We start from the raw sequence: 16,161 nt of genomic DNA, 5'->3' as shown, positions 1-16,161 counted from the left end.
TATATACAGTATCTCATTAAAAATCTGTACTGTACTGGAGGATTGGAGAGTTGCAAATCTTTCATTATATATTTTTTAATGGTTTCAGACTGATTCAGGGCCCAAAAAAGAGGAAGTCTTAAGTATACCCCTGATAAATTGTTTGAACACAATTATAAAAAATAGAAAAACTTCCAGATATAAGATCATTATATGATAGGATATAATCAATATTGTTTCCGTAAAGTGAAATTATGTTTTACTGATCTCTTAGGATTCTTTGTGAACATGTCCATGAAGTAGTAGATAAAGGAATATTGGTACACATAATTTATTTAGGCTTTAAATAGACTAAGTAATGATGGATCAAAATTGGCTCAGAAAAGAAACAAAGAGTATGAAAATTAGCAGTTTTCATCTTGGTGAGTGGCTTAACCATGTATTTCAAGATTCTAAGTTAGGACAGGTATAGTACAATGTACTTATTAACTATCTAAAAGAGTGGAGTAGCAAAATGTAAATATGACTCCAAATGATCAGATAAATTAGTGGTACATCCTTATAGAGAATACTGTACAGTACTGCTTACCCATTTCAGAGAGAATACAGAATAAGAGGAAGTTCTAGGAAGGGTGACAAGAAAGATTAGACTAGGGTTGGCATGTTGTTGAAGCCACGGTGCTCGAGGAAATATCTGAGAGGCAAGGATTTCTTGTGATATCTTTTATTAGACAGCTATATATATAGTTGAGAGAACTGTTGGACAAGTTTTTGGGCATCAAGTGCCCTTCCTCCGATCAAGGGCACTCGATGCCTGAAAGTTTGTTCAGCAGCTCTCCCAACCATAGGTTTAGTCCAATGAAAGATACCACAGAAATCCTTTTCTCTCAACCATTTCCTCAACTGTCATGGCTTCAAAAACACTCCAATACCACTCTAATCTTTCTCATGAAAAATTATAGGCCTTGGAAAAGTCTCATATGAAGGGAAACTGAAATTATTGGTATTGTTTTCTTTAAACGGAAGTAAATAAAACATACTAAAATATAGAAAGTGGTGAATGGCACACAAGGTAATTCAGGATCTTCTCTTCCCCTTGTAACACAAGAACCAAGGACAATTCAAAGAATTTAAAAGGTAGAAAATTCAAACCTGATTAAATGTAGAATTCATCATCAGATCAGATCACCAAAGGCCAGGAATTAAATAATGTTCAAAAGGAGATTGGATGATAATATAAATTGATTTATATTAATTATGCTAAGAGCTTGAAATGGGATATAAACCTTTAACATGTCAGAGTTTGAAGCAATCCCTAACTGTTACAAATTTACTCATGGGAGAGAGTGTGTTCCACCACTGCCATTTGTTGCCATTACTTATATCTTCTGAAGAAAACAATGCGAGCCACTGAGATGGGACGCTAGCCTAGATGGGTGGGATGAGGCAGACTATGCTTCTGCATGGCAGTTCTGATGTCCCAGGTCTAAGCTTCGCAGCCCCAGTGTATTAAAAGACCAGGAGTGCCTGTATGGTTTAGAATCCCCCAGTACAGCCATCAACCCCAAAAAGGCAGTTGTACAATAAGGTTGCTTGTGCTCAAGGTGGGATACTGGCTAGTTCTTTCCTCTGGGTATTGTAACCATAGCAGAACTCATGTACTCCAAACCCTGATCAGTCATGGAAGGAGGTGTTGGATATAGAAATGGTGCATCACTATCTCAGAATGTAGCAAGATTTTTCTTTTTTTTTGTTTTCATGTTGACCATGTTCATTTATTAGTCCAGCATATTCCAGCTGGTAGTTTTAATGGACTAAGAACAAAATTGTTTAGAGGGATTTGAAATGTGAGTGTTCGCCTTGCACAGTCGAAGCTGAATGGTGTTCCAGGCCTACAAGGCAGCATGGAGCAGAGCATGAAGATGAGAGTTTGAGAAGGGAGATAGATCTTTCAAATGAAATTTGAAAACCTAGAGCTTGGTATTGGTTGAATTTGCATTTCCCCTGACCTGGGTTGTATATTTAAAATAGAACTGCAAACTCCATATCATCCGTTGTCATTTGCATCACACTTGATTTACTGTTTCCCACCTGCCAATTTCAGCTCAACAGCTGCGTTTCTGCACTAGGAAGATATTCTAGGTATCTCCTAAATACCTAACACACTTTGTGTTCTGTATAAATTACAGTAATAGGGATATTTTTTTTATGAGAAAAATCCTTTATATGACACAGGGGAATTAAAAATGGATCTGTTTAGAACAAAATTTTATGCAGGATTGTGGCCAAAAATATAAAGCCAGATTCTGCTTCCCTTATGTGTATCGAGGTTATACCTTTTATTACTTAAGAATTTGCATGTATTGATATGGTACTAATTGATAGGTAAGATATTAGCCGGAATAAGCATGGTAGAATTGGGCCCATGGAGAACAAATAACTTTCTCTAGGTTGTCCTTCATAGAGAGGCTATGGGTAGAATTTTCTAAAGAATTAATTTCACATTTTGGCATCAAAGTAAGTTATTAACTTATTTTGAAAATCTGGCTTATCATAACCGAGAAAGATGATGGCTACAGAGCACCTTTAAAATATGATTATGGCGCTTGAAAATATATCCCTACTTCTCATGATAGTATAGCCTCAATGCAAATTTATCACCACAGCAAATTTTTTGCAACAAAGTAAACAAAAGGAGAAATAGACTGTAATTGGGGCTTTCACAGTCTTTGATAGAACTGTGTGTATGTGATGGGAGTACTGGTCCTCAACTGATATAGTATAATTGGATTTTATCCTTCCTTCCCCTCTCCCTAAAAAATCTGCCAGAGAAAGTTGCTATACAAATTCCTATTCCCAGAACTATCTGTCCACTTTGTAAAGGTGACGTGGTGCTTCAAATGATGGATATTGTAGTGTTTTGATTAAAAAGGTAGAAGCCCTCAAAAATGCATTCAGTTTATTGAACATAGCTCCTTTTAACATTTTTCATCCTGAACTCATTTAGCTGGGGAAATGGATATTTCATCAGACATGGATTTGACGTTCCATCACATTATGCAGTAAACAGTTCAAATGGTGGGTTGTTTTTTTTTTTTAAATGGGGAATCTGGAAAAGCTAAGACAGTAGCTGCTGTAAGGCACTGGTTATCTCATTTAAACAGATATTAAATGTGGGTGCCAGTGGTGTGATCATCAGCTGCTTCCCACTTTGTGAATAAATTGCTTAGAAGGAGTCTTTTGCCTACCAGATGTGACCTAGATTTAGATTTCCAAAGGCAAAAAAAAAGTCTATTGTGTAAAAAAACAATTGCTGGTAAAATGCATGGTAAATGAGCTTATCTCACTTTTCCAGGTGTTTAAGCTAATATGTTGTGAAATTACTGCTTCATTTATGAAAAATAATTGAGGAAAATGTTCCAACAAATCAAATTTGGGTACAGGCTTAGGATAGTTATTGTGTTGTTAGCAAGTTTTTTAAATGGCAGGAAGACCAGGGAGCCAGCACAGATAAAATATAGAAAATTGTATCTCTGAAGAGGCTCTCATAGAAGGGTTAGGCATGGGTATCCAACTTGTATTGTGCTTTAACAAAATATTATGGAATACTATGAACAATTATGTTCCTTTTTATACATGTGAATGCATTTAAAGAAAAATCTAAGCATTGCTATTTGTTGGCTCTGATAAGTCTTATGACTACTGACTGTTAAATTTAACAGAATAAAAAGTGTAATGTCTTTCTTCTTTTTTTCCCTCCTCCTTTCAATTCACTCCTTTCCTAGGAGCTGCCACTCGGAAACCAGACCCAGAACCAGAGAAGCAGACAGACCACACTGTTAAAATTGCTGGAGTCATTGCAGGCATCTTGCTGTTCGTTATTATATTTCTGGGAATTGTGCTGGTAATGAAGAAAAGGTGAGCAATTAGTAGATGTTTTCTGTGTGCATAATTTTGTCACAGCTTCTCCTATAGCAGCTTTCAGTTTGATACAGGCCAAAGTATCCAGGCACCTTACTGCCCTTTTCCACAGTTTTAAGGAAATTGTGCTTTGTTTTCCCTGAAGCCTGAAAAATACGCTGAAGGGTATTTTATGAAATGGTGAAATATGAGTTTTCCGTCCTGCAGCATTTTCTGTGAATTAATGTTTGTGGCTTTGTGCGATAGAAGGAAAACAACCCAAGGTTAATGATACTCACACTATGCATTAGTACTGCATGATGGACCCAAAAAATAGAAGAACAGTATCTTTTTCCTGGTAGAGCAAGCCTTTGCTGTATCAAGTAGGTCAGATGAAAGTTGGATATAGTTTGATTTCCCATAGGCGTCTTGAGAAAGTTGCCCATTTTGAATGTAAAAGAAAACCTTGGTCAAATAGGAAGTGGATTGGGGAGCTAAAATGATTTGTGGTATGAACTGAGTCCATATTGTTCTGCATAAATTTGATTCTAGGAAAGCAAATGAAAATGATACTGTTGTAATCATGCTGAATGTTTCTAAAAGCAGGCTCAAGATCTTTCTGCTTTGAATATAATTTGAATGCTGCTATGGCAATAAAAATATCTCCCCTCCCCCCTTTTAAACTCTATTGTGTTTGTGGATAGTATAAAGGGAGGCTGTAAAGGAACATCTCATGGCAAGGGAAGGGAAAATATGGCAGTTAGGAGACGAAGGATGTAGCCTAGGTTTAGAGAATTTCAGTAACAGTTTAAATCAAGGAATGGGGCTATATCCTGGTGTGAGAGAACTTTTGCAGCTCTGGAGGTTGTTAGGGATATTTGAAGGAATGGGTAGTCTGATTTGCCAGCAGTTAAAAGGATGTGGATTAGGATGTGTTTTTCATTTGAGTCCTCTCCTGTAACGCATGCCTTCCACCTTTAGTCACCTGCAACTCCAACTTTGGTCTTCCAGTTACCCTCTGGGGTTCCCTTCCCTCCCTTAAAGACAACTCAGGCTCAATTTTGCTAGACCCAATGTCTTGATAGTAGGGTGGTGATTGAATTGCAGGTACATGTTTGCATAATGGATCTGAGATATCCAAACCTCAAGCAGCCTGTAATACTGCTAAGTTTGGAACATATCAAAAGTTACGGTTAAATAGATGGCATCTAGGTGGTACACTAGTGTACAACCTACAGGTATTTGGTTTTTTGTTTTTTTAATGGGAAATAATGATGGGGCTGTGGAAGTAAACAGAAAATTTCTGGAGAAGAAATTATGGTATGGGGCCTGAAGAAGGGGAGTGACCCCTACAGTAACGAGAAGGGGCGGTTGAAGCCTCCATTAAGAAAAGAGGAAACTTAAACACCGCACTAAGTATTATCTGGGACAGTGGAACAGTGGTGCAGAACTCAGACCATGCCAATATACTGCTGGGTTTACCTGATGTAGCAAGGGTAAGATCTGTTCTCAAAAGTGTTACCTTCTCTGTCTGTATGTTCACTTTTCATTTTTTGCAGCAATCGTATTTTCCAATTTACCTTAAAAAGCTGAGGCAGACAAACCCTTGCTACAGGATAACACAATGCTGACATGCAGTCAGTAAGGCTCTCCACATTGCCTTGCCAGTCTTGCATACTGAAACGTGACCTGCTTGCAACACCTGTCTGATTCCACTTCTAAGTCTAGATTGTCACTCATAACAAATCAAGCCAAAAAGCAGAATAAACACATTTTAGAGTGCCTTCTACTCCAGCTATTCCTGTAGTCCAAGAAGAGCTGCTAAGAGAGTGGGAAGAGGCCCATGATTACTGACTCAATGAGTATGAGTGAGCCTTTGGTTGGCTGGGCCACTCTGCTGTTGCTGCTCTGCTGCTGCTTCCATGGGAGAGGCAGAGCTATAGGTAGATGGGAAGGATTTTGGTGGGCTGAATGTTGGGGAGGGCACTGGTTCTCTCTCTCCATCATAGGCTTAATTATAACACTTATTGACATTGGGACAAATGGGTACCATACAGCCTGCTTTGGGGCCAGATCCAGAAAGGTATTTTGAAAGCAATGAGACTTTTTGAATCTGTGACTAAACTGAAAGCGCTATAACTGAAAAAACCCACATCTGAGAATTCTTTTACAAAATACTGTTGCAAAAGACAAACTGGTTATTCAGTAAGGTATTATTGGTGCATTAAACCACTGAGCCAGTCAATGCTATGTTTTCCCCTAGGTTTGTTTACCATGTGAGTATTATGCATGTCTTGGAAGCTCAGAACACTTGTAATGTTAAGTGCAATACCAATACATTACAAATGTTACATTACTGTGGCTGCTTCTCAGTGGAGGAAACATCACTATGTGATTACTATATGCCTTGGTAATTGGGCTTCAGTTATATTAAAGAGATTCTTATGATTAAGGCCTGGGTTGAATAATACCTGCGCTTTTGTGGCATCTTTCATCTGAGAACCCTTTTTGTCATAACTTCTTAGCATCCCCTCAGCTAGATGCATAGCCAGGTGGTGTATTAGTTCCCATCATGTTGGAGCTATACACTCTTCCCATGAGACTTGATAAACTACAGAACTCTTTCTTTCCTTGGCCTCCTTGGCAGACTTCCTAGGCCCAGGCTGTCGTTCTATATATGACCCAATCACGGAAGTGGGACCTCATGGTCCACTTAACCCATAACTGTTGTTAATCCACCCAGATTCACCAGTAACTTAAATGCAGCCTTTCTCCAGAGCTCCACCAGGTGATCTGTTGGTTAGTTACCACAAATTCTCTCTTCCTGTCTTCCCAAACACTTGTTTGTCCAGTTTTATGGCTGATCATTAAAATTCAGTATCCACACCTTGTTAATGCTGTGGCAAGCTTGAGAATTCCTCAGGTTTTAAAACCTCATGCTGGTTTTAATGCCATATAGAAGCGTTCAAAATGAAATGTGCAGTTTGCCACAGGTACACCTCAAGAATCCTCTTCAGTTGTTACTTTGATAGAACATTTAACCATCCAGACATTATAACCATTTAATACTTAAGCCTCCTAGCCATTTATCTGCATTCACAATGCCTTTATGAAGTAGTAATTCATTTCTCTGTGTCTCAGTTTGCGAAAGAAAGATAAAAAGTTACCTTCCCACGGTCACACTAGGAGTCTGTGGCAGAGGGTAGAATAGTACCTAACCTGTTACCTTTAAGTCTGATGCTCCAGTCACTAAGTCCTGCTTCCAGGATTCAGATGTGGTGGCTGCCACAGCTGGCTGTGCTATATTAGTTAATAGTACAACCATGGGCTGGCCTGTAAGGATTTCCTGCTCTCCAACATAATCTGAAACTGTCTATGTTAGGACTTGATCCACATCAGTGGTATTTTCCACTGACTGGATTTTGAATCTGGTCTCAGTGCACAAGCTCAAGCAAGTCACCCACAGTCTCCCGCCTAGCTCCAGAATAACTATGCTGAAATCTCAGGATCTCCTTGAACACCAAGTGCAGCAAGAAAGCTTTTTTGTCTGCCGAATTAGAAAAAAAAAATGGACTGAAACAGAGAGCACTGTTCCTGCAGGGTTTGGTAAACAACATATAAATGTGCTTTCCATAATTATTTTTAGGCTTGTGGAACAACATCAGGGACATATACGTTAGGGAGAGAGTTCAATTTACTGTTATTGTCTACCTGTTTAGGTTGTTTCTCTTTACTTTTCTTTATTTCTTTTTACTTCAGTTACGTCTCTAAAAGATACAGAGGTTGAAAAATTAGAGTTAATGAAAGAAGGTTTGCTTGAGGGTGTTTTTATCTGTGGAGCAGCAGTTCCTTCTTGAGCTGCCATCTTGCTGCTGCTGTGGGAGGTGCAGTACACCAGTAGCTATTAATATTTCATTGTGTTGGGATCTGTTTCAGATTGAGAGTGAGGTGTGTGATCAGTCTTCCTTTCTATAAAAACCATTGTTTTGTCGTGCATATCTTTAGTTCTCTTCTGAACTGCCTGTGTGCCTGAGCTTTCGAATAGGTCTGATGTGTGTATCTGTCGTATCTGTTTAAGTCGCAGGCTCTGTGCAGTGTCAGCACCATGTTCAGTGCCCCTCAGGAGTGCCCTTTCCTTCCGTCGTACTGGGCTGGCAGTGTACCAGGGTAATCCCTAGCTGTAGGTCAGGCCAGTACTGTTTTATACTACCTGCCAATGGTTTCTAGCAGTCAGTAAAGAAACTGGGAACAACTGGGTCATAAGGAAAGCTGTTTGCAGTGCCTCCTATGGGTGGGACAGAAACCATTATACTAGCTCAATATTACCAGGAAGATCCCCTGACAGGGTGACTCTCCTGTGACTAGCTGCACTTATTTTAACATCCTTTTCACAGGAGCCTATTTTTTTTTTTATCTACAAAGTTTTTTTATCCCAAAGAACTTCAAGTTGTTTAATATACCAGTACCCACAAGAATCTATTTGGTGAATGCTGCCACCTCGGACGCAGAAAATCCGTAACTGAGGGATGAAAATTTTGGCCAAAACCACTAGATTAATATCCTTCTTCTCTGAAAAGTATATGAAGAGAGCTGACTCAGGATATGGCCAGACATGCATTTGAAGCATTCCAAATCTCACTCCAGTTTGGGGCTCTTCACATTCAGAGTGCTTCTGTTTCTTGCAGACAGGCAGCACCCGCTCCTCCAGAGCACTTCCAGTTGGCCACAAAAGCATGTAGTCACTGTGCATTCCAGCTCCCTGCATTTTTGTCCTCTTTCAGTCTCCTGAGACACCTGAGGACAGGGGAGTTCACCTGCATCCCTACCCCTGCCATGGGAAGATAGAGGGCCAAGCAGTCCCCTACTGTGCTTTGCTGGAGGGTGCAAATATCTAAGGAATAGCTTCAAAATGGAGCACTCAACCAGCAATCTGTGGGCCAGATCTGGCACTTGGAGCTATGCCATCTAGCCCACCAGATTCCCCACGGGCTCCAAAAAGTGGCAACATTTATTGCTATTGCCCTGCAGTCAAGTTTCTGGACCTGTGGATGAGGTAGTGTGACCCTGCACACTAGATTGGACTCGCAGAGCCAGAGCAGTGCAGGGCTTGATCCATGCGTCACTGGGTTGGCCAGGGTGTGCGGGTTTGGGCTGGGGTGCACAAGGGCCAATCCAGGTGCATAGGGCCAAGCCAGTGTAGCACGGGGTTGGGCCAGGGTGAAAGGGGGCCTGATCTGGACATGCGGGGCCCAACCCCATGCATGACCCAGCAAGGGATCTGGCTACACACCACTCATCTGGCCTGGGGAACCAAAAGGTTGGGCACCAGTAATGTTTTCATAAGTCTTAGTGTTTTGTTTCTTTAAGGTTTCTGGGTGTTTTCCCTGTTTGATGCTTCATGTTACTTGAAATGAAAAAAGCAACGGCATCTAATTTTCAAGGATAGTCATGTGTAAAACCTCAAGATTATATTATAAGAACTTAATATAAAAATTACCTGAGCTTGAGACATTTAATTTTTCTCCTATTTTATCAAATCGTAATTTGATGTATTCACACAAATTAAAGTACCTGAATTTTCAACTATTTCCTGTACAGAATAATTTATCTCAATAACATGTTTGGCAGAATTTTGTATGGAAGTACCAGTAGTGCTTCACTGATTAATTATATTTATTGTTGTTTCTAAAATTACTATGCATCTTTTAGAAGTATGGGAACATTTGTACTAATTACATTAAATCCCTGTCATGGCAACATATGGCAAGGAATAGGGTTTGCAGTATCATGAGATTCTAAATGAGGACCAAAAATGAGTAATTTTTCAAAAGAGAAAAAAGGGGTAATTATGATTACACCACATATAAAACACCCCTCTGCCATTGCAATATGGGTAAACTGAACTATTTTGATAAGGTCCAGTCTCGCCCTTCTTATTCAGGCACCAAATATATTAGGAGATATACCCGAGGAAGAAATGCATGATTGTATCCACAGCCTTCCTGCTACTCTATTCTTAGCTCTCATTTTAAACTGAATTTTAACAGGTGTGCGTTTAGCAAGTATGCCACATGTGATTAAATATTCAGTACTTGGCTTCTTGTGTTTAAACAATACTGCTAGAATCAGAAAAAAGGGAATAAAAATTGAGAAATATTTCTAAAGGCATCCTCAAACAAAGAAGATGAGAGAAAATTTGATGAAAGCCTAGTTTTCAAAGAGAAAAGTGCCTGCAGCATGTAGCTAGAGGCAAGTTAACATAGTTAGCATCCTTTGCAAGGCCTGTTTACATGGTTTTTCCCATAGTTAAAGAGATATATGTATGTGTTGTAAAAATTGCAAATACGTGCATAGTTTATTTCTGCCTTTCATCTTACCACCACTTGAACATTATTTGTAGCTATGTTTAGGATAGTAAGCTTCTTTCCAATTAGAATCAGTAGTTAGAATTTATTTAGAATGAAAATCACCCCTTTTTGCAGTCTGCATTTGCCAGCATTCAGGATTCTGGCTCAAGGTGGGGAGGGAAGAGGTCTAGGCAGAGCAGATGAGCTAAGGAGCCCGTGCACTTTGCACATTGCAGGTGGTGTTCCTCACTGGCTTTGAATGTGCTATCATGAAGGAGAATGTGCATCATGAGCAGGTCCAAGGAGGTGATCCTCACCCTCTGTGTGACACTGGTCAGGCCACAGTTGGAGTACTGCGTCCAGTTCTAGGTGCCACACTTCAGGAGAGATGTGGACATCATCGAGCGGATCCAGAGGAGGGCCACCCGCATGATCAGGGGGCAGCAAGGCAGAAGCTATGGGACCTGAACCTGTTCAGCCTCCACAAGAGAAGGCTGAGGGGGCATCTGGTGGCTGTCTACAAACTAGCCAAGGGGAACCAGCAGGCAATGGAAGAGTCCCTGTTCCCCCAAGCGCTACCGGGAGCAACAAGGAATAATGGCCATAAGTTGACAGAGAGTAAATTCAGACTAGATATCAGGAGGCGCTACTTCACTGTCAGGGCAGCTAGGATCTGGCACCAACTTCCAAGGGAAGTGGTGCTCACTCCTACCCTGGGGGTCTTCAAGAGGAGGCTAGATAATGACCTCGCCAGGGTCATTTCACCCCAGTACTCTTTCCTGCCATGGCAGGGGGTCGGACTTGATGATCTGCTCAGGTCCCTTCTGACCCTACCTACGATGAGACTGCTGGGGTGGAGGTAAGCTGGGGATGTCACTGGATCCACACTTGTATGGAGAAAGAAGCAGGGGATCCAAAGAACCTACTAATTCAATAATCAAAAATGGTAAAAAGGTAGGGACGGTTCTTCCTTCTGCTGACAGAATGGGGATAGAGTCCATCTGCACCAGCAGCAAGCCCCACTTTCAGTTTTTATTCCTTTTAATTGAAATTTGCATGGGATTTCCCTCCAGATGAAATACATAAGTAAGTTTATAAAAACAATTCAGAGACAACAAGGCGACTAAGTTAATTTGGTTTTCTTCTGCAGTGAAAAGCCAATGAAAAACTGATCCATGCTTCTGTTTGACAGTTTGGACTTCTGGAAATACATTTTAGGGGATGTTTCAGTTTACTAGTCTCTGCGGTCAGCTAAGCTACTTTTTAACATGTCCAAGTAGGGAAAGCAACAAGAGAAGACATCCAAAAAAACTTCATAGTGCACTGGCAGGAAGGGAGGCCACTTTATAAGTATTCTGAAACATTTTATTCCTAAAATTCTGGCTAACACATTAGGGAAGCCATTCCCTTCTTCCCAAACCATTTAAAATGTAAAATAAAAGCATATTTTTATGCCTTACATGTGAATGTTTATGTATTTCTGTACATACTGTATGGTTATAGATACTATATGTCTAATTATATGCTGCTTTGCTATTAGACATGTTTTAAACCAGCTATAATTTAACATCTCAGTGAGTTTCTGCTTAGAGTTTTATGAAGATTAGATATGTCATCTGTCCATTCTGAATATGTTGCATGATGTGCCTGAGATGCATTCTTGCTACCTTTCATTTGTGTCACCAGTTCTGGTCTCAGTTCATCTTGATTTTTCATACATTAATATTGGCTTTTCTTTCCTTCCATTTCATCTTTTCCACCACTGCCTAAATCCTTCCACCATCATGGCAGAAGAAGCTATCACTCCTACACTTACTACCTGTAAGTAACTTCTTTGTGCATCAGCAGAGCCATGCTTTCTGCCATGTTGTTCTGTGCATGAGTTGTGAATGCCAGTGAGACAACTTCCTTCATGAAAATCAGACATGGTTTGTTTCACAGACCCAAAACAACATAGCCAATAATTTCATATCATTTTAATTAAATACATAGTTTCTTACGGTTTCCTTTGCTTTGTGCTGTATTGGAGTATTTTGAGTATATTGCTACAATTAATTTTTATATTGGCAGTTGTAGGCACCATAATTCTCACTAGAATTTTTAGAAAATCTTTTCAGAATATAAAGTAACTATTTTTAGAATCTATTTAGGTTTACTCTCTCTGTTTTTCTTTTGAAAATACAGCATTGTTTAAACATGCATGGATTTGGTGACCACTGTTGATACATTTTGCTCCTGTTTCATGAATAAATACAATGCAAAGATATCATGGGTCACTAGGTGTTTTCAGAGAAAGCGTATAGGCACAAAGAAACATTTTCTGTGGTAAAACTATTTGATAGAGAAATCAATAGTTAATCACAAAATACGTTTTGCAAAGGGCCCCACCCTTCACTGCCCTCTACTGCATAGCGAATGAGATGAGGTAGTTGTGGCATCTAGCAACGTTGCCTTACCTGCTAAAGATAGCAGAAGATGTGTTTCAATTGAAGCAAAGGGTAGCTGTGGAGATTGATTATTAAGGCATAGACCAAGGCTCATGAGAACTTGATTCTGTGACAAGATTCCCACATCTGTAAAAAGGATATGAAAATAATATTTTCCATCTCACAGGCGCGCGGTAAAAATGTTATAAATGCGATACAGAAAACTAGATAGAGCACAAATAAACTCCCATGGTATGATGTGATACTTTTATGACATTAGCATTTATTCAATGAATCACACAACTGGATTTTTTGTACTTTCATAAGCTTAATACTAAACATGCTAATATGAATAGCTATTTGTATATTATTAATGGAAGTAAAAGCAGATACATTCTCTCATATAATGGAACATTTTTTAATTAAATGTGATTCTTGAATATGTCCAGTGATGTAGTAAAATTGACTTGGAGCCTGATCTTGGTGACATTCACTACTCAGCATAGTGCTTATTACCTTGAGAGTTCAACAAGGCTTCTCCAAACTATTTTGAATTTGAGGATTTAAGGCTGTGTTGGGCTGGCTAAAGACATTTGTTCTATTATTTTAAGGTTTTAAACATGTTCATCTCATCACTTTAATGTATTGATGTAAACTGTCTAATGCTGAAAAGGTTTAGTTTTTTGTTTGATTTATTCTTTCCTTGCCCTGATTGTGCCTTAAGGAGTTTGGGAATTAGTCAATAACATTAAAAACAAGGAAAGAAGAGAATCTGACTAATGCAGAATCCTCTCTAGCATGCAGTTCCCCTGTTTCTAGAAGTATAAGCTTTAGATCATTTGTTCCAAAGCTGGTTGATATACAATAATAGCAGTGTTCAACAGCCATTGGAGCAGTAAAATCAGCTAATACATATTAATTAAAAGTCAAATAAAAATGCAGTGGAAAGATTGGGAATAATTTCAAGTAGTTGCTGAAGGCAAGGATTACCTATACAAGATGCTCCTTCATGGAGGTTAAAAAGAACAAATGATAGTAAAATTAAGTAAACAGAGTAAATGTAAGTGAAAGTCATTTAAAGAAAATTAAATGATATGCATATTTGCCCTAGAAAATCCTAGCATTTTTTCAGGTTTCGTTCATATTAAAGCTATTTTAAACCACTTTTAACATAAAAATTTAAATTACATATTTTAAAAAGGAGAAGGATAAGCTTTGGATTTTTAAGTAACTTACCAGAATTGTACTCCAAGATTGGAAACTTTATAATCAAATGAATTTAAAACACCAAATTGCAATCCTCTTAATCAATTGAAACTCCTTCAGACTTCCTAAGTAGAAGAGCACTGCTAATTAACTCATAATTCACAGTTTCATAGTTTCTAGGGTCAGAAGGGACCTGAGTAGATCATCTAGTCCGACCCCCTGCCAAGGCAGGAAAGAGTACTGGGGTCAAACGACCCCAACAAGGTGTACACCTACAGCTTCAAATGTTCTTTGTTCAAATGTTCTTATTTTGTTGCTTGGTGTTCTGCTTCACAATATAGCAGTCACTCTTGTCTTGAACTGTTTTTAAGACAATATTATAGAAAAATATATAGTGAATACAGATGGCTGGAAAAATAATTTCTTTTCTGTGAGATATTCAAAACTTGTTTTAATTCCGATACAGAATTAAAAGACAAAACTTAAACATTTTCCATGTAATAGACATTCTGAAAAATATTTATATGGGACCAGTTAGACATTCTGTTTTCAGAATGTCAAACACTGTAATGTATTTCAGGCAGTATTAAATAACATATGAAAAACAGATTAAATTCAGTACTTTAATTCATTCTAAATATCAACAAATTAATTAAAACACAACAGTCAAGCCTATGTTTTTACCTTTCAAAGTGAATTGATTTGACATTTTTTAAATGAAACAAAAAAGTCTAATTTTGATTTCTTTTTACTTTTTCTCCATCCAAAAAAAAAAGAAAGAAAAGATCAGCACAGTCAACAAGTTCCCACGGTACAAATCAATTTAAATAAAACTGCATTGCCCAATGAAAAATGGTCCCGTTCAAAATCTTTATCCAGTTTTAGTAATGGTAATAACAACTTTGGTATTTGAGCTTAGTTCTGCATTAGAACCAGCAACACAGTTGAGAGAGCAATTTATTAATAGTTATAGTGGGGCTTCTCTTGATTCTTCAGATTGCTATCAAAATAGCTCCAGGCAAAGCAGATCACCTGCTCTTCTGAAAACTTATGAAGTTTAGATCAGCTGTTTGATAGTCTGGAGGAGCCATGTCTTTCAAGTAGAACTGGCTTTTATTGTCCTCTGCCATGAGAAGAAGGGGAAGAAAATAAACAGACAACAGTAATCAAAAGCAGGCACTGAAAAGGAAAAACATATTGGACCAAATTCTATACTGATCCTGACTCCATTCAAACCCACTATGTTCAGGGAACTTGCATGGGTTGTTGTAAGTCAATGCAGAATTTGTTCCTCTTTTTCTTTATTGATTTAGAAAGGAGGAGATTGATACAAATGTTAGTACATTGTTTATTTTTAAGAAAGCCCTTCACAAAGTTGGGTTGCAATGTAGTGCCATCCTGAATTCATCATCACTCTTCTATCATATTAAAGTTTACTGATTAATCAGTGTAAACACTGGATGTGACATCCAGTCAGTTATACTGTCCAAGAATCTGTGTTCTAAAATAGTTGCCATTGTCTTGTATTCAGTGGTTTTCTAAGGTGCCGTGGGTGCTCTTTTCCTAGTGGACTGCATTAAATGCCACTCCTAAATCCCTCCTAAATGAAAAAAAAAAAGTTGGCAGATGCCTTGCACTGCAGATGGATTATCAGAGGTGGGCCTACAGCTGTGCATATTTGGCAGACAATTATTTCATTTTATCTTGTATTTGCTAGTTAGTCAGTCAGAAGATGTTAGACAAAGGGAGTTGAGCACTGCCATCAATAATAATCCTTTTCCAAAATGGTTTTGAGTGCTTATGCCAGAGCCTTTCCTCCTATTTCCCACCCCGCTTTGACTGAGTCACTATTGTATTTTATACCACTCACTCCAGTCAGGTAGCAGATTGTTTGGGCTGGAAGCAAGAGTGGGTAGCTACTTCAGCTTGATTTTTTTTTTGTTCATAATATTAGTAATTCTCCTGTAATTCTTGTTAGCTCTGCAGCAGTTCTCTGGACTTAACAGTTCATTCTGGGTGGGAGAAGGAAGAATAGACAAGATGTCATTAGTGACGTTCACTTATAATGACTTGTTTTCTCAGCATGGCAACTAGCACTGACATAATTCTGCTTTCTCCTGACTTGTTTTTTTGATGGACAGAACTCAGTGACATTGGTCAGAGAAGCAAAAGTGCATTTAATCACTTAGTTTAGTTGATGAACTAGAATAGCCGGTATATGATATAAGAATTCATTTTTAATGAGATTTAGACAGAGGCCTTCATGTTATTAATCAGCATCCAGCTCAATAACATCACTTGTG

At 38.6% G+C, this 16,161-nt stretch overlaps 1 protein-coding gene across 6 annotated transcripts in view; it reads left to right on the top strand.

Annotated features, from left to right (window-relative positions):
* PTPRM (protein tyrosine phosphatase receptor type M) overlaps positions 1-16,161 on the top strand; it is a 745,518-nt gene that overhangs the window by 509,297 nt on the left and 220,060 nt on the right. For 4 of the 6 annotated variants that reach the window (XM_090039712.1, XM_090039713.1, XM_090039714.1 and 1 more), the window contains one exon: positions 3,765-3,897. In XM_090039712.1, the coding sequence (XP_089895838.1) occupies positions 3,765-3,897 (133 nt within the window). Of the gene's footprint in view, positions 1-3,764; positions 3,898-12,017; positions 12,048-16,161 lie in introns of all 6 variants that reach the window. The other 2 variants (XM_090039711.1, XM_090039716.1) reach the window with 1 other exon arrangement.

Source organism: Crocodylus siamensis, chromosome 3 (assembly GCF_052110815.1).
Source record: "Crocodylus siamensis isolate JL-2025a chromosome 3, ASM5211081v1, whole genome shotgun sequence".
Lineage (NCBI taxonomy): Eukaryota > Metazoa > Chordata > Crocodylia > Crocodylidae > Crocodylus > Crocodylus siamensis.
The sequence above is the reverse complement of the archived record's forward strand: the minus strand, read 5'-3'. Positions and strand labels throughout refer to the sequence as shown.